Here is a 22,490-nt window from a genome sequence, read left to right as displayed (position 1 = left end):
ATCGTCTTTAATCACATTTTTTAGAAGTTTATCATTTTATTTTAAGCAACTTGTTTGATGTTTGTTAGGGTTCATATGCCAATAGTTTAGGCAGTTTGCGCCTATTTATGTGTTGTGATTAATTACTATTGATATCACATTAATCAAATACTTGTAAAAGTTAGTCCAACATATTCAGTTGTTGTCACTCGGACGATAAAGAATTCAAACTAAAAGCTTTGATTTATTTAACCGGCAAAATTGGTTCAGAATTTACTATTTATTTCAAGTTGCACTTAGGATATGCATGACCTGACCTGACCTGATCTGATCATTTCCAGCCACATATTTTCAATAGACCAGATGTTAAACAACAACCACCTTTAAGATACAGTAGCTATCTTCTAACCAAGCAGTGATTGAGGTCGTACCACCAGCTGGTTAGTTCCATTCAACCAACCAACTTCTCTTGTTGTTCCAGTTTTAGCCGCTCGCACCAATTACAGCAAATGGAGTCAGGAACCATTGTATCATATGATTTATTTTTCGCTATTGATGGGGGTGGGAAATTAATATTAATAAACCAAATTTTAACAAACTGATACCAGCATAGTACAATTTGGGTAAAATTGCTTTCCAATTTTGGCAAACGTTGAGAACCGGAAAAAATTTCTATAAGTTAAACTGTAATTAACTTCAACTTCAACTTTTAAGCAATGTTTTCGCCTTTGAAATGAATTTATTTTTCATAACCAATCAAGAACGTAGATTTCCTCTAATTCTCAACATCAAAATAGAAAACAGTGCAGCCTACATTGCGTTAATATATCTGTAATAAAATGAAACACAGGCCGAGCAGCAACATAAACTATGTACTATGTTTCTATAATAACATTGCTACCTTCATCAGAACTCAGACTCGTAAAGCATCAACTGGTGAGCTTTGCCTCGTGGCAATACCAGCGATTATCCACCATACGTTTGGTTAATTCGATTCGCATTGTAAGTATTCGCTTTGACTCTCAAAGCCTGTATCAGTGCCGATGTTAGTAGCCTATGTCTTTCATTACCCATATAGACGTACATACTGTATACATAATGTCAACCCATTACAAGGTCGGCGTGACGTGTTGGCAGAAGCCAGATTTCGTAGGCTAGTATTAGCGCGTGATCATTTCATCTTGGATGTTGTACCAACAAGAGACTGAGCGATGAGCAATCAGCTTAAGGTGAGTTGTATGAGGTAAGCTCCTGGCATGTTGTTGGCGCACTCTCTTGGAGTAATTACATTCTGTTCTTGGCCACAGTCGCACCCCATTGACCCCATTGACCAATTTCTTTACCTTTGTAGATGTGCAGACTTAATTTGCCTGCTGAATTAATGATCTGACTCCGTGGTTGCGTGCGGTTAGAATTCTCTAACCTCTTGTCAGCCGAAAGCTCTAACGTTATTACAGATACAGTTTATCAGAAACGGTCCTTTTATTGTAGGAACTGTACAGGTTCCGAATATTACACACAAACTTAGTAATCACCGTTTAAAACAGATCTAAAGAATTACAATCAACACGACTAACGTAATACGTTCGTACGACTCTGTATCTCTCGTCTGCGCTTATACTCGCGTCGAAGTTCGGGCTTATATCAGCGTGGAGCGGTGTGAGCGGAAATATCTGGCGTAAAATACACGAACATTTCAGAACGTGCGAACGATAAAAATAAGCGTTGGCGATGGGGATTACATTCAGTTAAAACTAGCGCGTTATGAAATCACCTGGTAACGTACTAAACGGCTTTTTCACATGAAGTTATTTAGAGCAAGTTTCCAAATATCAAACGACAATTGCAGTGGTATCAATAAACAAAACTTCAATCAATAACTGGCAAACACTTTCCCAAGAATGATATAATGGTATTATAAAAAGGCCATCCGGCCGCTACACCTTCTTGTCAGTTAAGTCACATTGATTACTTTGCATCATAATTCATTGATATTTCATTCATTTAGGCCTACTCATTCTTTTTACATCACATATATATATATGCAGTGTATATATGTGGATATATATATATGTATGTTCTTGATCCACCACTGCGGCTAACTGGGACCCTGAAAATGACGGTAATGAACATTAGAGGTAAACAGTGTTTCCATTTAAAAATACATACTTTAATAAGATAGAAATATAGTCTGGAATTCATCAATTTTTTCTTGTTGATTGATCTCGGTTGATCAGATTTAAAAACGTGTGCTTAAATGTTATCTTCCATTGGTTTATTTCCTGTTTAATAAATTGCATGTTTCTACTTCCTTGGTTTATTTCTGCACGTTTTGTTTCCTGTTTATTCACTTTTAAATTACATCATTATTTCAAATCTGTTTTGGTAGTAGCCTACTGTGCAGTATATTATGTATTTGTTTCTGCTTATAATGCAAATGCATTTATGTACTAGTAACGATAGTTGTTAAATAAATATGAGTTAAACGAGCCTTATGCAACAATTAACCGCACAGCAGTTTAGTCCGACCGATAAAATTACTTTCACATAGCGCATAAAGTTTAATATTGACAATGTTTGTTTTGGATTTTAAGTTTGGTTATCTGCGATAACAAATTTGTATCCTAAAGTCAATCCAAAATAAATTATGTATTTTTTTAAGGAAACAATGTTTACCGCCATTGTCATTACCATTACCATTGTCATTTTCTAGCGCACCGACCAACTTGGTATTATTTTATTGGCAAATAACATGTGCCGAAGTACAGGTATAACTTGACACCGAGAGACGTCTTAAAAGAGCGTCTGTTTGCCTTCTTGTCAAAAAGACGACTGACTCAAAATGCGAACAGAGAATAAAGAGAAAAAACACTAAATATTTGGGCAAAAATATGTGGTGTCCTGCCGCTTCCTAGCGGACATGATTGTGAACGTTACACTTTCGATTGTGAACGTTACACTTTTGTAACGTAGACGCCGATCTCTTTCTGCGGAATTGCAACTAGGAATAGCGCAAGATTTCAAAAAGAGTTAGGTAGGTTTCTTTTCGGAGTCAAACTGGGTCGCTTTTGCTTCTGACAACAAGCAAAAAACTCGTTCTAGCCGTCTTTCACGATAAAAAGACAATTTTTCAGAGACGGCCACAAGAACTAGGTAAAACTTTGATCGCTTACGTTGTATTACATTATACACCAAGTGCATGGGACGTCAACTTTTTAAAATATTATATCAATGTTTTAAAAGAAAAAGAAAATATTTTGACGCCCTTGATAAAAAAGTTAAGCTCTTTCGAGATTTACGCATTGTTTAAACACTAGCGAATTATTATGTCGGTGAAGCAAACATGACACTATCTTTAATTTTAGTAGACCCAACTTAGATTATTATTAATTACCGATTTGCTCATTTACTTGTTAGTTGTTAATGTAAAATCTTTGTTAGTTATCATTTTCTTACAAGGGGGTTACCCTACTCCGATGTTCAATAAAACGATAGCAGAAACAGAAGAAGTTTTGTTGCCGCATTTGACAGTTGAGATAACGCCATAAATTGATTTGCTGACATTTATCTTCGGGCTGAGGGACGTCTAAAAGCGCGACTGAAACTCAGCACTGATTTCTCATTGCTCGAGCCAGTCTAGCTGCGTTTTGAAATTGATGTATTTTTAAAAGTTTTTCTTGTTGTTCTAGTTCTGAAAACTGCTCGTTCTGTTGTAGATTTTCACATCTAACTCGAAGAACTGTGTTATATCAATTTTTACTTATTTGCTTGTTATACATGAGCTTTGCCGTAAGTGAATTTTCGTAACAGTGGTTAGTACTGTATGTTTTTCTTCTTATGAACTGTTGTTCGCAAGGCAGTAGACTAGCTTAGCATGCATAGAAAAAAGCAAAAAGCTTACGAGATGAACTTCATTGCTGAATACCGCCTTATAAGCAAACACAGTGAATCACCATAAATTCATTTTACAGTTCACCTTCTTTTTTCTTCTTGCTTTTATAAACGTTATTTTCATTGGCACTTACCATTGTGTTCCATATCATGTTGTAGTCTGCTGTGTATCGTAGAAATCAAAAGTAATCATTGCACTTTATAATCATAAACTGTGACGCATGTTGTTATAATAAAGCACTTGCATCGAAAAATTTTAAGTACTAAACTTTTTTATATGCAAAGTTCTCTTCAAGTAATTGGAGATTGTTCATATTTTGATCCTCACTCGCTGCAGGCCTATATCTTTTAGTTTAAACGTAATTTGTTGTCATTGTGTTTTTGTTGACAATAATTATGTTAACTGTGCGGGAAAGTTAAACAAAGTTGTCTGATAACGGTATCGTAATATTTATCTTTGATCGTTCTGCGAAAATTTGTTGTGCAACTTTAACTTGGCAACGATTTCTCATCGCTCGAGCCCAGGTTGCCGAAGTCATCAAACATACATATTTAAATCATGTTCCTTAAGCGTCGATATGTATGCCAACATTGTAAAATGGCTAGCAATGGATATGAGCTTATTTCATAACACTTAAATAATATTTCATGACAAAATATGTCAACGATACAATACGTAGAGAAAGATGTTACCTTATATCTGCACATTGTTACACAAATATGGTCTTTTGTTGTGTTGTTTTTGGTCAACAATTGAGGCTAACTTGAATTTATTTTATTCATGTAGAACCAAAGCGAAGAAATATGCTCGGTTAAAGCAGTGGCTTCCAAACTTTTTGTTCATCGGTACCCCTTGGTCCGCGTATACCCCTAACATTTTTGCATCAGTGCTTCAATAGTTTCATTTGTCGACAAATGCGCACTTTAGTAGAATAATTGTTACGGCATCAATGGTTGGTATTGTGTTCTGGAATCATAAATTTGCTGCTTGTTTGAAAACATTGAATCCTTGCCGCTTGCAACTGCAACTTTGAAAGGTGCCACAAACGCAAAGGATAGGCAGTTGAAAATTACCCTAATAGTTGAGTGCGTTGCCCTATGCCTACTTCACATTTCCAATATTCCAACCTTGGAAAGATATTGAAACTAAAATATGTAAAACTTATACCTCATTCAAATTTAGTCAATTACGCGCTCGCCAATAAAAAGTTAGATAAGAATATCTTAATGACATAAGACTTAATTTAGCCTACCTCTGGAAAATTACAAATTTAATTCAATTTCAATTACCAAATATATTTCTTTCAATACCAAATCAATTTTGACCCTTATTAAATTATAATAGAAGTTTAATTCTTGCGCACCAAATGTTTTTGCAATGGGGAATTACCCAGCTTTGAGATACATTAAATATTCCAAATTTTTCCAAGGTACAGAGGTACTTCAGTTGAGCTTAGCTTTATTGGTTGCGTTGCGTGATGTGGTGACAGAACTTTTGCGTTAGGGCTATATATTTTTGTAATGGTAATGCTTAAGTTTTTCATCTTATAACGTTTTTATCAAATGCTGACTTGGTAGTTAGGCTTTATGATAAATTTTAGTGGCCGTGCTGGTTGTTACCAGTCAATCACTGCATCAGCAATTATTACCTTAATTACTTGAAAGTGATTATTTCACTGTAAGTAGGTCACGCAGCCTGTTGTTCAAGATAGGCGGATTGGTCAAGTAAACAGGAATGCAAAAGTTTAATTTAGGTATTTTAGGTTTTATTTGAGTTAGATTTAGATTAGAAGGTTGCTATGTTATAACATTCAAAAAAAAACTTAGAAAATGGCACGATTTTTTCTGGTGATAGGCTATATTGGCAGTCCAAATTGTTTTTGAGTACGCTTTAAGCCTTTTCAGCTATGTCACTTTTTCTCATTTGTTAGAGCATACTACTAGCAAGTGGGTTGGTTTTTTCTCCCCACAGCACTTTTGACGAAAAATAAAATCAATGATAGATTGTACATACTTGCAGTGCTTAACTTTTTCGCCCTTGTGGTGTGCATTGTAAATTAATCTTTGTTTTTTTTATGAATATTCATTGAAGTAGACGAGGTTAGCACTATACTTTTCGTCATACTTATATTCCATAGGCCAGTATGAAATGAAAGTGTTTTGTGCACTCAACAGCGTAATTTTCAAAGACCGGGGTGCACCAGTAGGCAACAAAAGTGTGCACTGGAATGCTTGAGTGTGCACTCGATGTTGCTGTTTGGGAATTAGTTAGCTTGCAAAGTAACGTTTTAATCCATTTTGTGCACCTAATAGCTATGTTGTGCACCAGGCATGTGCAGTGCACAACGCTTTCTTTCCATACACGTCCACAGGCCACAGTCAATAGTGTGCTAATATGATACCATCATCATTATGGCATCATGATCTTTATCTTCATACTGAGAAAAATCTTTGCATAACTTAATCTTAATGATGATTTCTCATCACTCGAGCCCCGGCTATCAACTTATCCTTTGTGTAAGTTTCGACTGTCACCCATTTTTTGTTTCATTTTTTATGTTTTGTTTTTCAACTTTGAAACTGTTCATCAGGACTGGCGCAAGTGTCAAGTCAGGTGTTCATTATAAAGCAATGCTCTTGTATAGGTCAAATTTTAAAATTCGTTTTTGTTTCTATGTTGAAAGTGATGTGAAGTTAAGGTTATTTGCTAGCTTACATTTTTGAGGTAAGCAAAATGATTCTTTTTATTTATGACCGGCAGCCATTTTCCACTAAATGCCAATTTTGCTTTCTACAAACAGGATTTGTCGAAGTATTTTATAATTTTCTTAAAAGTTTTACAGAAACCCGAGGACTGTGGAAGACAATGCTGCTACAATTAGTTGTTATATATTTTTGGTTCACAACCTTAACCGTGAGTTGCTAAATTTACTGGTAGTCAATTTTTATGTTGTGTCAGTCTGTTATCTTTGTAGCTTTGGAAAAGGTGAACTGCGATATAAACACAATTTGGTTGCAACATAAGCACCACCACTTAAGAGCGCCACTTAAGAGCGCCACTTAAGCAGGTTTAAACGTTTTTTATAATTACTAAGTTGGCTTGTTCTGAACAACATTTGTTCTTTGTCAAAGCGAAAATGAATTAAAACTATTGATTTTTAATTTTTTTAAGTTTTACACCGTGTATACGTGTACCGTGTTTACACATTTACAAATTTACAATTTACACCACACAAAATCAAGTATAAAAAGAATAAATGTATTAATTATCAGGAATTTAATATTATTTGCAATATATAAAATGATTATCGGAAATAACGTAGCAATAAATCAACACCATTGTTGGACGTAAATTTATGAGATATTGAAAACAAGTAATTCATGTGGCAATGTGATGGACTGCTTAGTTACATAGATAATAGCCTAATGCATTCTGAAGTTTTAGTGAAATATTAGAATAAAAGTAGTGACACTTTTGAATATCTGTTTTTTTAGGTGCAAGTTAAATTGTGCAATTTATAATTCTTTTTTCAATATCACATTTGATTTTACATTTTAATTTGACAATTATACGTTTTTCTTGATAGGCTTCTTTATTTATTATTTGGTATTATGAGAAATAAATCTTTCAGACAGAATTCAATTTGAATCCATTTTTACAGAATGCACAGGTTTCTACTCCAAATGATTTTAAAAAAGATTCGATTCGATCGACATTTTTCACTTTGGACTGGACTGTTGATCCCAAAGCATATTATGAACTTTATGTGAAGAAAAGAAACTCCGGTCCAGCCCTGCCCACGTCACCTGGTGATGGTGGCACTGTCTCACCTGGTGTAAGTGTGACCTGCCTACATAAAAACTTACTTATCTTACTTACGATTTGTCTTAGTTTTTTTTTTAATCTCACAGGATAAAATTACACAAGTCTATTCTTCTGGTGATGATATTGTCCCAGATACAACTTATGATTATGTCTTGTTTACTGTCAATTCAAAAAAACCTGCACAGTACGAGACCAGCTCAACTATTGGAATTACCACAGGTAACACACATTTGCATTTGAAATTTACTTCACTTTCAGCAAAAATCTCTATAAACCCTTTTTACTGTTATTTGTATACTGTTATTATTATAATATTTTTGTACATTTGATACATTTAACACTCCTTTGGAAATGGTTTATTGTAGTTTGCTACATTCGCCAAGACAATTATTGTTTCAGTTATATTTGTTTATCTGTTAGCAACATTACTCGCTAATAGATACAAGGTAGCTTTTACTCTCCATTCAGAGACAAGCACCAATACAAGTGCAAGTGTAAGTAAGTGCAAAGACAAAGAAAATGGTTATGCTCGAGTAATGTTTAACGTATAGACCAGAGGTGGGAAAACTACGGCCCGCGGGCCAAATCCGGCTCGTTGGGTTATGTAATCCTGCCCGTACAAACTTTGTCACAACTAAGCATTGTTAATTTGGTTCATTGTTACGTCACAATAAAACAGTGGTTCCCAAACTATGGTACGCGTACCACTAGAGGTACGCGTACCACTAGAGGTACGCGAAGGTCTTCCAGGTGGTACGCGAGCAACTTATCAAGTTTACACCAAACGATCGCAAAAGATCTTTTATTGTCGTCGACATTATTTTAATTCACATAAATTAGGTAGAACGTGAAATCTCATGCTTTATTCCCTACTGAATACTAGTTCCTTAGGATATTCACGCATTGGATTGTAAAACAGGGTTTCTTTGTAACGAAACAGAACGTCATTAATTACTACGTAATAATAACAACGATTATAATAACAATAACGTAATAATAATAATGGCAAGTGATTCTTACGTGTAGGTAGCAGTTTCAGTGTGGAATGCTCAATAAGGTTTTGTGGTTACTAGCTAGCTAAATGATTACTAAATAACTTTTGTCGAAATGAGTGCTACAAAGAAACGAAAAATCCATAGCGAGCACCGAGCTTTCAAAAAAGAGTGGACAACCAAATATTTTGTTACTGAGGTCGGATTAACCGTGGTATGCCTTATATGCCAAAAAAGTGTTGCTTTATTAAAAGAATACAACATTCGCCGCCATTTTAACACCAACCACCCTAACTACTTTAGCAGCCAGTCAACTCAACAACGAGAAGCTGCTGCGCAGAGATTAACATCCAATTTTCGGATTCAACAAAATACTCTTTTTCAGCAAAGTGCCGTTCATCAGTCAATCACCCAGACAAGCTTTTTTTTTACCTTTACCACCGACAGTTTATAAAGTTTCTTGAGGAAATTGATGCTGATCACCAGGACTTACTTTGCCATTCTCACGTGCGCTGGTTAAGTTTAAGGAAAGCATGTAAACGCGTATGGGAACTTAAGGAGGCCATTAGTTTATTTTTGAAGGCAATCGATAAAGCTGATGATTTTCCTGAGCTGGAAGACGAAAATTAGCTTTGTGATTTTGCATTTGCTGTGGACATACTAATGCACATGAATGAGTTAAATGCGAAACTTCAAAAGAAAAACCTTTTCGCTGACGAAATGTATACAAATGTAAAAGCTTTCAAATGTAAATTGAATTTATTTTCAGAGCAAATGCTTAACAATTCTTTTGTCCATTTTCCCACTCTACTGACGATAAAAGAAGCATAAACATGCGAATAAATACAGCAAATTACTAGTTGATCTGCATCATGAATTCTGCTGTAGATTTCTTGATTTCTAAAAACTCGAAAAATCGTTTTAAATCGTCTCATCTCCCTTGTCTCAAGTTGCTGTGACAGCACCAAAGGAGTTACAATTGGAGTTAATTGATCTTCTGAGTGACTAACTTCGAACTAATTCGAAGCTTTGAAGCTGAATGACTTTTACGCTTCATTACGTAATGCCAGATTTTCGAAAACTCGAAAGGTGGCACAGAGTATGTTGGTGCTGTTTAGCCCCACGTATATTTGTGAACAGACTTTCAGCTTGATGAATTTAAACAAATCGAAGCACAGATCTCAATTGACTGATGCTCACCTAAAATCTGTTCTGACAATCGCCACAACCAAACTAACTTCAAATTTTGTTACTTTGATAAAAAATTTAGCTTAAGGACCTTGTTCAGACTGAAAATAAATGTAAATAAATTTCGTGCAAGTTTTTTTATCAGTTCATCTTTAACAAGCTTATTATTGCAAACAATGTTGTTAATAAACTGTAGTTTTATCACTCTTGTCTGTTTCTTGCACTCGCACGGCCCGCGTGTCTAAGTTTAAATATTTTTTGGCCCCCGATCTAAAAAGCTTGCCCAACCCTGGTATAGACCTTCAAGCATGGTGGAGCCTTTTTTCTGAAGAAAGCTTCTTCTTCTTCTTCTGAATAGTGAGTTAAAGGCGCTAACATGATGCAGAACTGGTTAAATTTGCTATTTGGTAAATCAACTGAAGTCATGCATGCATTTTCCTTGGTAGAATTAACTCGTCCATTTATCAACGGTATCACAGAAAATTTTTATTGGCAAATATAACTCAGTCCTATGTTAGGAATGCTAAATGACATCATGAATGATGTAATATATCTTGTCGGCATGTCCTCGATTTATAAGTGTATATACACATGTATACAGTGTATGCATCTTTGGCACATACAAGTGTCATTAACGATTCATAAAATCTCTCGCTAGTCATTATGACAAAAATTTAGAAATCATTGCTTATTATTCATATTAAGCATGAACTAATAATCTATAATTTGATATAAATTATGTTGTTGGTCTCATATTTTCTTACAGCTCCAGCTGCACCAACCATCTCAGGCATCACTGATGTGGGAAGCGACCGATTTACTGTTAACTGGGATTACACAAATCCAACAACTGCTGACTTCCAACAAGCCTCAGAATATCGAGTAACTTACTCCGGCGGTGGAGCAAGTCAAACTAAACCTGTTGCAAATATCGACACAAAAATGTTGCAAATCACGGGACTAACATCTAACACTGATTACTCTGTCACTGTTGTAGCCTGGAAGAGTGATGTGATATTCACTGATGATAGCGCATCATCACCTGTAACAAGTGCGTATTGGAGTTATTATTAACTTAGTTATAACAACTAATGGCCAGCGCCTAATGAAAGGGGTATTATTTTATTTCTGTTTAGGTTGTTTGAAATGTAAACATAGTTTTTCGTTAGCTTCATGCGAGTTAAAGGTTTAATCAACTTTTAAATCAATTTTTTTTAGTTATATAAAATGTGATTCACACAGTGATAACGTTATTTTAAGTTTTGGTCACATGCAAATAACACTTTTTTGCTGAAAAGTTATTTTTGCAAACTTAATAACATGTTTTTGTCGTTTTTGATAAATCATTATGTTTTTGTGATAACAAGTGTGCTGGTTATTTATATGGGTCATCGTAGTGTTGGTATTTTAAATGTAGTTGGAGTAGTTTAATCACTTGTTTATGCATCTGTGTATGATTGGGTATATACGTAACTTATACATTCTGATATAACTTTTGTTTATTTAAGTAATATGCTCTTGGTTTTGGTTTCAGCTTTTAACAGACCTACTGGATTATCTGCTACAACCGTGACATCGACATCAATTGAGATAAGTTGGAGTGCTCCTCATACAACTGGTGGTGGTTCTGCATCTATTGCTGGTTATGTTGTTTCATGGACACCTGCCAGCAGTGGTGGTTCTAGTACAAAGGATGTTACTGACACATCTACCTCTATTGACAACTTGCAAGCAAACACTGATTACAGCATAACTGTTGCTGCCAAGAGTACAAATGGTGGAGCTGGTGCATTATCTGATGCTCTGCCTGCAACAACAGGTAATGATGGTCCACCAAGGTTGCATGATATGATATGCTTAAGGCTGCGCTCGGTTCATTCAATATATTACTTATTTTAGTTCAATATAGCTGCAGCTGTTAAGCATTGTTTTTGTAATTCAGGCACACAAGCATTGTTTCGTAAATATGGAGTATTCTTTTTCTGAAGGGATTTTATTATGAGTGGTTTCTAAATTAAGCATAGATCAAACTAGTAACTTGAGGAAAATTAATATGTGTTGTTACAGCAATTTTGAACAACAAGGTCAAAACTAAGATAATTTGCTGGACCTTGTACATGACTTCATTATTTTTAATAACTTTGCTTCATATAATATTACACCTGAACGAAAATTACTTAGCAACACATGTTAATTAATTATAATTAATTTGAAACGGATCAGACCTAATCAGCCTTAAGATTGCTTCCTGAACCCTGCAAATGAATAGACTTTTAATATTTTCTTACATTCTTCAAACCTGTTTTATTGTGGAAAGCTCTTGTGTGATAGTGGTTAATCACAAATCAGTAGTTATAAAATTACAGAATAGTAAATTTGCATTAAATACTAAAATTCTAAATTTACTAAATGTGTTGTCTTATTAAATGAAACGGAAATAGCTAGAAGCACTTTGCTTCATAATCCAATTTTTTACCCATTGTTAAGGTGTTTATTAATAATTTGTTGCTTAAATGTTGTTGCCAGCTTGTTTAAATTTTAATGCTGATTAATCATGACGGAACAGTTGATTAATTATCGGGATTCAACTGATGATGGAAACACTTCAGATCACTTAACTGAAGCCAACTAACGTCAACCTTTTACTATTTATCACATCCTTGATTGCAATGTTCACTATAAAATACCTTTTTAACTTGCAGTTCCCTCAAAAATAAACCAACCAAGCAACAGCTCAGATGCCACAACAAGCAAAATATACTTGAGTTGGGATGCAGTGAGTGGAACTTCCCCATCACTCATGTATGCTGTGAGTTGGACCTCATCAGGATCATTTGGGTCTAGAACTGGTCTAACAACAACTTCTGCAACCATCAGTGGTTTAACTGCGAGCACAAGATACAGTTTCACAGTGACAACAGTGAATGATGGGGGAAGCGCAGATCCATCAGATCCAGCCATGTTCTCTACTCGTGAGTATCTACACAAATTAGTTTATCAAATTCTTTGATATAAAATAAAGACTTCATACTTATAACAATTGAATGTACAATTGTTTTAGAGTTACTACAGATTTTTTTAATCTCTTTGAGCTGCATTTTTCTCCACAACATTTACAACACAAAACTTGCAATTAAAAAACAATTCAAGAACTTAATTGTTAATTTTAAACTATAATTTAATAATTATATTGTTGCTTTTAATATTAAATATTAGTTTGTTGATCATATTGTAGTTCCCAGTCATCCTGGCATGCCAACTTTTACTCAGCCCTCTACCAATCTCACAACTCAACTAAATGTTGAATGGAATAAACCACCTGGTGGTGATGATATTGTGGATTATGTGGTGGATTGGTGGCTTTCATCTTCGGATGGTTCCATGACATCATTAGGTATAGTGACTGGTGTAACCACCTCATCATACACAATTGAAGGATTGACACCAGGAGAGACTTATGATGTCACTGTGAAAGCTCGTAACTCTGCTGGTGCTGGTCAATCATCAACAAGCGCACGGCACACAACAAGTAAGTTTGCAAATAAAATAAACATATTTGTTATAGTTCTGTAATGTCTTTGTATTTTTGGTTCCTTGGGAATATGAAGTATTGGTAAAAACACTTCAAGTTTCAACACTTTAAATGGTCGATTAAAGTTAAAAAACGAACATACGATGTTCATTTTTCTGTATTTATTTTTTTTAAATTATTAACGGCAATCATTTGGAAAATGTCATTTTACTGTTATCATTTATTCACGTATTTATCATTTTCATGACATCAGGTGGATTATTGCTTAATGTATTTTAACGATATGTGAAATTAATATTTTCTGGTTGATTTTAATGCTTTGAATGTCTGCATGTTCACTTCGTTTAACAAACAAAACACTTTGTCTCGTGTGTAACCCCATTTACGGAACATGTTTGCTTTAGACAGGAAGGGTAAACAAATGATGAAAGCACTGGTCCATATAATTTCTATGAATTCAAGAACCCTTTTGTCATTTGTAATTGTCTTGGCAACTACCTGTTTACTTTAGATTTGTTGGGCAAACTTTCACTTCACTTCTAAAAATCGTGTTTGTTCCCGATTCATATTTAGCATGGTAATGGAGCAATTACTTCTTTTTTATTTTTGATCATGATGTGTGAATTCAGAAGCTTTGATATGTTTTCAGCAAAACGTTTGTTTAAATCTCTTCCTCAATCTTTTATCCTAATTCAACTTTACTCAAATACATTAATTTGCAACGCTTACCACCATTGCCTTTGAAACAAGAATTGCATAATTTGTATTGGTAGATCCGGATTTCATAAAAAACCTCTCAGTTGAACAAAACTCAACTCAACCAGATAAACTACTTGTCCTGACATGGGAGACTCCAAGTGGCACTGGAGATAATATAATGGTAATAATGCCAAATAACTTGTTACCATGTCATTATTAATCATGCATTGTCATAAATTATTGTTATTGTTTTTAAGTGTAACATCGATACGGTGTATATTTGTTTGTTACAATTTTTGTAGTTATTTAGCTTAAGCAAAAGGCATATTTTCATGTTTACTAAATTTAATTTATAGATTCAATATTGGAGTCTCACAGAGCACACAATGAATACAACATCTGTTGAATTTGAAATTTCCCAAACTTCATTATCTGTTTTTCCTGGCAACAACTACACAGTGACTGTGACTGTCCATAGCAAAGGATATGAAAGCACACCTGAGAGCATTGATACTAATTCAAGTTGGTGATTTTTAATTTGACATAAAGTAATAAACATCATTTAGAAGCTTTTTAGGATATGAGTTATGTGGCACAATAACTTTGTTCTTGTATAGATAACCTTTGCTTAACGTATTGAAGAAAGCTACACGCAAACTGGCAAGTTGATAATATATAGGGTTAAATAAAATTTTTTCTTAGATTTTAGCATAAGCTACTGTAATTCAACCAGAGGTGGGCAGTCGGAACATAGAAAGTACCGTCGGTAACGGTACCGACGGTTTTGGTATTCAGTACTATTTTAAAAAAGTAGTTCGGTACTTTGTAGATACTCGGTACCGGTACTTTTTGAGTAAAAGAAGCTGCTGCAAATGCAATGTTTGCCGCAATTATGCTCCCGGTAAAGGTTACTCCAGGTCAAAACATATGTGGCGTTAATCACTTGACTTAATTTTACTTGACATAAATCTAGATTCAAAAAGATCAACAAATGCTAAAATTAGTGTTAAGGATTAATTAACATGTATTTTTAAAATATACTTGTTAAAATTTTGAAATAATCATGTGAAAACTGCCGAGTACCGGGACTGACCAAAAATTCTTGAAAAAAGTAATTTGGTGTAGAAATTTGGTCCTTTTTTTCAAAAGTACCGACGATACCGGTATTGGTACCGAAAAAGTAACGCAGTACAGTAATTCAGTACTGTAGTACCACGGTAATGCCCACCTATGAATTCAACATTAATTTCAACCCAATCTGCATAAACAATCCCAATTGGCTTACCTAACTATTTTGTGTAATATTACGCTGTTGTATGGATACCTTCTGTGCTTTCTTTTTTTACCTCTTTGGTTGTACAGAATATTGCAGTTTATGAATTTTATTTTTTATTTTTTTAAACATTGTGTAAGCTTGTACTACTTACATCAATAATGTTATAAAAAATGTCTTGTTGGTTATGGTATGACGCAATGTATTTTTTGGCATTTGTATGAAGAACCTTCAGAACCAAGTTTTGTTGTGGATGTTTTCACCAATGAACTACAGGTCAATTGGACTTCACCTGATGGTCATTATGAAGGTGTGGCCATATATTTCAACAACACTGTAAGCATATTTTATTTATACACAGTTCAAAAAAATAACTATACAAACTGAAATATATTTCAACAACACTGTAAGCATACTTTATTTATACACAGTTTAATAAATGTTTTAAATGTAGTTTTGGAAACTTTCATAAATTAATTCAGATTTGCTGCAAAATTGGCTGTTGCCACTAATCGTTACAAAGATTGTTGGAAGATACAGAAAGCAATTTACAATTGAAAAAGATCAAGTTTTAGTTAATCAAAACCAAACAACATCATTGTTTAAAGGAAAAAATAATCACAGCAAATCGAAGTTTAAGGTTTTCAGCAATTTTTAGCTGCCTTCACTTTTAAATGATTTCTTTTTTCACTTTTGTAGGAAATTGCCGCGAGAGATAGTGGCTCATACACTTTGAAAGATCTCAAGCCCTACACAGATTATGACGTAGAGATGTATTCATGGATAACAAATGTGACTGGAAGCGTCGAAAGAAGTAGATTATCTTCAGCAACATATAAAACTTTGCCGGGAGGTGTATTGTGTTGTATTTGATCAACATAACAGACAGAGAGCATTTTTGTGCATTACTTTGTAAACGATTCGAATTATGTAGAGTTTAAGTCAAATTCATCTTGCATTCTGCCATGTTATGTTTTCAGCTCCACCCCAGCCTATTTTCAACTCATCACTTAGTGATAATGCTGAGTCATCAACCAATGCTATTACATTTGTGCTACCTCCAAACACTTTCAGTGAAAAAAATGGACCAGTTGAATATTATGCAGTCTATCTTGCTTTTGGTGGTAAGCATAGAAAGTTTTGTCTCCTAGTATGTTTACAGTATTTTTGCGTGCTGTCATCTGTTATTTTTGACAATTTAAGATATATGTCTTATTTTATGCTGCTTAACGTTTTAACTTACAACAACTAAATATAACAACTTTTTTTACAAAGATTCGCCAAATCCAACTCCAAATGTTACAAATATGAGAACTTGTGAAAGTCTTACATCAGATGGTGAATGTGTCACACTTTGGACTGATGGTCAAGGCAACCTTGTTCAGGGAAATGTTCCTCAAAAAACAAAAAGAAATGTTATGACTCGTCAAACTGGATCAATTGAGGTTTTCATGATGGTTGAAAATAAAATCGTTTGTTATAAGATAAAAAAGAACTGTCACAAAGTTGTCAAGAAACTAAATATTAAAGTAATCATTAACGATTATTTAATATTTTAATTATTAAATTTTTTTGTCTAGTTTATCATTGGAGATGGTTCAGTTACACTGTCTCCATGGAACCACACCTATGTCAACTATCCTCTCCAACCTAATACTGGCTATCGTGTGGCTGTGGCTGCTAACACTGGAAATGAAGAAATGACTGCAACCGAATTTTATCCAACAATTACAACAGGTGATTCTGGGACAATTTATGTATTCAATAGATGATACTTATTAGGTTTTCACTGTTAGTGTGTGACCATAAAGCTCATTGTTGAGTAAGTATTTTAGAGATGTCAAAATAATGGAGCTGTGTTGCACTTTGTTTAGGCTCTTTCTTGAAAATTTCATGTCATATTGTCCACAGCTGTATGTTAAAGCTTTAATTTACTTTATGCTAATTTATAATTTGTTTATGTTTTGATTTACTTTGAAACTTCAAACATCTGTTGGACAGATTCCACAGGTTTGTTACCAGGAATTTTGTTTAATAGGTTTTGTGGTTATTGACATCGCATTGCATTTTAGTTTATCGACATGTAATTTATCGATAAATATTTATTAATATTATTATGAAAAATTTCAGGACTTTTAAATAACTATTGCAAAATAAACTGAACGTTTGGTAATGCATAAATTCACTTGCAAGCTGACAAAAGATCAGAATAAAAACCTACAGTCAGAAAAAAATAATACTTGTCCTACATTGTGCAAGTTGACTTTTCATTTACTAGGTCTTGGTTCTGATCAAACTGGCTTGATTGTTGGACTAGTATTTGCTGCTATTATCCTTGTAGCTGCCATATTTGGTGGATTGTGCTACTACAGGAGACAGACTTTTAATAAGAAAGAAAGATTGTAAGTGATTATGTGTCGCGTGATTAAATGTCCTAGTGATTATGTGTCGCGTGATTAAATGTCCTAGTGATTATGTGTCGGTGATTAAGCGTCGCGTGATTAAGTGTCACGTGATTAAGTGTCGGTACACCATTATGATGAGATTGCCGTGTTTATGTGGCCATTTTTCTTAGCATTAGGTCTTTGTTATCTTTGTGCATAAGATCTTCTCTGCCAAAACAGCAACATGGTTTCTAGATAACAACAAAAACAATTCCGAGTAAAACGTTTCAAGAAACAATTACGCTTAATTACTTCTTTATAAGCTAATTTTTTAAATATTAGATGACGTCACTCGAGTTAAACTTGAGATGATTGAAGATGAACCAGGAACAGATTTCATCCACGCCAACTATATTCCAGTGAGCAAAATGTGATTTAAATTGATGGTAATTTGAAAGCGAATATATGCTTATGTTAATCTATTTTAGGGCTACAACGAAGAAAAAGAGTTCATTGCAAGCCAAGGTCCACTTCCAACAACTAAAGAAGATTTCTGGAGAATGATCTGGGAACAAAACTCAAGAACTATTGTCATGTTAACTCAGATTGTTGAAGGAGGTTGGTGGTTTAAAACGTAAATGTGTATGCCACAAAATGATGGTAAAATAAATGGATGTTTGAACAGTTTTTCACGTCATTCATCTTGTTTTTGCAGAAAGAGTAAAATGCGACCATTACTGGCCATACAATAACGAGCCTGTTGTGATGGCTGGAATTGCAGTGAAACTTGTTGTGGAATCGACTTCCAGAGACTGGGTTTGCAGAGAATTTACGTTGTCAAAGGTAATCTAAGTTAGCAATTTAGTTAATGAAAAATTCTTTATATAAATAAATTAATTATCCACTACCAGCTATACCTAGCTGGCTGCAGACTCACTGACGCTGTACTTAAATTATCACAAGTTGACAACATGAAGTTACCAAGCTGATGGTGACGTCACGATTTGAAAAACACTTTTTACGACAACGATCAAACATTAAAAAACTTGCATCTTTAAAACCAACACCAACTGGGTTAACCTAAAGATGTCACATTTAACTAGATACGACGATTTAACTAGATCTAGTTACGACTAGATGTCACATTTAAATACCATTTAGTTTTATCCCAGGTAAATGTTTATTAAATTGTTTCTACAAATTATAATTTAAATAAAGTAGATGTAAATGATGTAGATTGAATAATTATTTAATCAAATTAATGCATATAATCGACTTTTGCCGTTTTCTTTTCTTGTTTGTCTTGAACTAGTTTTTTTACTACCAACAAATTTTATTTTCTTCAGCATATCATCAAATAATAGATGAGGTGGATGATGATAATAAATACGTCATTCTTGTTGTTGCATTTGCTGACTAGTGCTGTACTTCATAGTTTAATAAAACAAATGTTACTTATTGTATTTTTTCATTTCAAAGAACTCCGAGCAGAGACTTGTCACTCAGTTCCATTACACAGCTTGGCCTGACCACGGTGTTCCAGAAACAGCAGAGAATCTTGTCAAGTTCGTGACATATTTCCAAAAAAAAGTTTCCCGAGAAACAAGAGATTGTGGACCAATCACAGTTCACTGCAGGTGAATATGACGTCACACATCTCGTATTCTATTGCGTCATGTTTAATAAGTCTGTTAGGAATTATTTTCATACATTCTATTGTGTGTTTGCCGAGTGTCAATTAATAAAATCCATTACTTAATTTACTCTTTTGTAACATGTTTTTGTCTCACATCGATTTTATTGATTTCTTCCAGTGCTGGTGTGGGACGTACAGGAACCTTCATAGCAATGGATCGTTTGCTTCAACACATGAAAGACCACGACTATGTCGATATATTCGGCATCGTGCATCAGATGAGAATGTGCAGGGTGGCCATGGTCCAGACCGATGTAAGATTCTTAAACTAGAAATAACTAGTGCGTATTTAGTGATTTTACAAGTATTTCAATCTGTTTGATGCATGTTTTCAGAAATTGTTTGAACCTGTAAAATGTATGTGCGATGCTTGTCATCATTGTTTTGCAGATTATTATACTCCCAATACTGTAAATCGTTTTGGTTAAAACCATTTACCACATTCCTGTTATCTTGTCGTTACCTTTTCTATGTTTCCTCAGAAACAATACATCTTGCTTCATGAGATGGTGCAGGAAGTTGTCAATGAAGTTTATGACGTGACAGATGAAGTTGCAGTTTATGAGAACACAACGCAATCACCAATCTATGAAAATATAGCATTTAGTGGTCTTCATGGATAATTTTGAATTTATTTTCATTGAATAAACGTATTGTATGTACTTGTTCTGCGTGCATGTGTCCTGCACATAGTAGATATACACGTTACCTAGATGTATCGATAAATGGCACACATACATTTCTTGTAGTATATTTTTTTGTATATGCATATATGTGCATGTATTATCATATATTTGTAGTTTGTAACACTGGATTTATTGAGCTCAATGATGTATGTTTATTATTACAATTGATTTGATAATGTGAGCTTTTTGCCGGTTGTTGTAGGTAAAAACAGTTTTGTCGCTGAACTTTACTTGGTAATCCATAATTAATCCTACCGCATAGAGACAAACAATGATCCGAAACGTCATGAATTTTGGTTTACTGTTGCTTTGTTTTTTTTGTAACAATTTTTTTTTCTTGGCACTTAGCATTATGTTACAGTCCACTGTGTGTTGTAGAAACCAAAACTTGGTTATTGCACTTTATAACAATGATGATTTATGATGCATATTGCTATATTAGTACCAATTGCTTTAAAGCACTTATTGTTTAAAATATCATCGCTTTTTTCTCGTAATTTTCTATACAATCTATCACTGTCTACATTTACTACCTGATGTTTCTACCTGGACTCTATGATGGTTCAGTTTTTTTAATTTTTGTTTGAACTGATCAGGATGAATATGTCGTAACTCATTGTGTTTTTCCTGTTTGTATGTGCTAGGCTGCCATTTAACACTGGATGAGATATGAACAGGCGCCTGCCATATGTATGTCAGAATTTATTGTTTTTACGAATAGCGCTTTTCTGGCTGTGTTCAAAGGTTCAATAAATCTCTGTGAAAACGGTTTAATATCGTGATGTATATCCTAGGACCGAGGAAAGTACTTGCACGGCTCCAACATCGCCTTTGTTTTTACCGGGGTTTTCTATCTCACAGTCCTATCCATTCCCTAAAGAAGTCCCCGCCTCAACGGAAAGGTCACAGTGCGTTGGGTAAACTGCATAGTTTTTTAGCTCATAATCCTTGATCGTTTAAAAGCTTTTGAGGCAAAAAAATCATAGGATTAACTAAAAATTGTTACGTCTCTTATGAACATTAGAGTGTGCGTTTGCATTCGTCTACAGCTCACACAATGTTAAATGATTGCTTAATGTTATAAATAGTAGCGATTAACCGTTGTTAAAAAGGCAAATTTTAGTTCTTGGTAGGAAACGTTAGAGCCCTAAGAAGCCACTGGAGTTTTTAAAAATGAAATCTGTGTTAATACACATTTAACCAGTTTCATTCACTTCACTGCGCAGACGTGACGATTATATTCACAAAAGCCATTTTACATCGCTGTTAAAACAGACGATGCCACAAACTTTACGGAAATAAGCGATAATACACATATTATTTAGATTAACGTTAATCGACATCGTAATAGTTATCACTTAACATTTTGATCATTGAACCTGACAAAGTTTTAACATAAACTCAACTGCGGAAAATCAAGACTTTTGGTTGAGAATCTGAAGAGGTTCAAGCTTGCTGTGAAACTTTCAGTAAAAGATGATATCAAGCCAAATTAATGATGACGTCACAAAATGCATAACAGCGCCGGCGATTCTCCAAGCTCACAACAGCAATACAACACGTAATTTGTCCATATACATATACAAATCGATATACACATACAGTGTGGAAAGCAGTACAACGCTGGGAAAGCTACATATTCTCTCGCACTTATTTCTGATCACTACCGCACATTTTATCATTAGAGCATACTGCAGAACTCAACTCAAAGATTTTCTGAATATAAAAGTGATGCTCTTTCGTCATCTAGCGTTCGGGATAGTCAACGCTGCATACCACTTGCCTTTACTAGAGAAGCAAGAAGGTGGCAAGAATGTAACAAGCAATGAACAGTACGAAACAACTTTTGATCTCGAAGCATCAAGAATAATTCACAAAATACAGTTTAGTGAAAGCTACAAAATGTCACACATTAGATTAACTTGGCCGTCGGTGCAGTTCCAATGTAGGCGAACGGAGCTTTTTTAATCGAAAAAAATTTGCCCTATTCCTGTTGGTAACGAGAACAGAAAAAATAGAGATCTCTTGTCAAGATTTTCCGGATTAATATTGAGATTTTAATGCGTTGAAGATCCAACCAAGAAAATGAAAAAGTCATTTCAAAAGGACATTGTAGCTGCATTGTATAGGCATTGGCACACACATGGATATTGCAAACTGTTATGATTGTTACTTTGCCAACAAATAATGTGTTTTATTCCTTTAGGAAGTGTTTTTCGCTTGTGTGAGTTCAAGTAATCAGCGTGCGTAATAACGTGGTTAATTATTTGATGATCGTTTTTTATTGTAACGTGTTTTACAAAGATGCTCTACAATTATTAAGTTGATAGTACAGAGTTTGTGC

At 34.3% G+C, this 22,490-nt stretch overlaps 1 protein-coding gene across 1 annotated transcript; it reads left to right on the top strand.

Annotated features, from left to right (window-relative positions):
* The first annotated feature begins 10,252 nt into the window (after positions 1-10,252).
* Positions 10,253-20,861, top strand: LOC143448813 (uncharacterized). Its single transcript, XM_076948704.1, has 20 exons — positions 10,253-10,346; positions 10,395-10,457; positions 10,643-10,927; positions 11,411-11,695; positions 12,579-12,848; positions 13,112-13,405; positions 14,182-14,288; positions 14,464-14,629; positions 15,607-15,716; positions 16,080-16,233; positions 16,361-16,504; positions 16,656-16,825; positions 16,961-17,137; positions 17,722-17,782; positions 18,107-18,183; positions 18,253-18,382; positions 18,480-18,607; positions 19,244-19,401; positions 19,579-19,714; positions 19,943-20,861. Exons 1-20 carry the CDS (start codon positions 10,253-10,255, stop codon positions 20,081-20,083), a joined length of 3,150 nt encoding a protein of 1,049 aa, XP_076804819.1. The 3' UTR covers positions 20,084-20,861.
* The last annotated feature ends 1,629 nt before the right edge of the window (positions 20,862-22,490 follow it).

The sequence above is a fragment of the Clavelina lepadiformis genome, chromosome 1, assembly GCF_947623445.1.
Source record: "Clavelina lepadiformis chromosome 1, kaClaLepa1.1, whole genome shotgun sequence".
NCBI lineage: Eukaryota > Metazoa > Chordata > Ascidiacea > Aplousobranchia > Clavelinidae > Clavelina > Clavelina lepadiformis.
Note: the sequence above shows the minus strand (reverse complement) of the source record. Positions and strands in the feature narration are given on the sequence as shown.

Bases quoted from the DNA above. Each gene is read 5' to 3' on its own strand.
- LOC143448813 (XM_076948704.1), top strand. From the start codon at position 10,253: ATGATGCAGAACTGGTTAAATTTGCTATTTGGTAAATCAACTGAAGTC. The intron at 10,458-10,642 runs GTATATACACAT...ATTTTCTTACAG, and splicing joins CATGTCCTCGATTTATAAGT to CTCCAGCTGCACCAACCATC. The intron at 13,406-14,181 runs GTAAGTTTGCAA...TTGTATTGGTAG, and splicing joins AAGCGCACGGCACACAACAA to ATCCGGATTTCATAAAAAAC.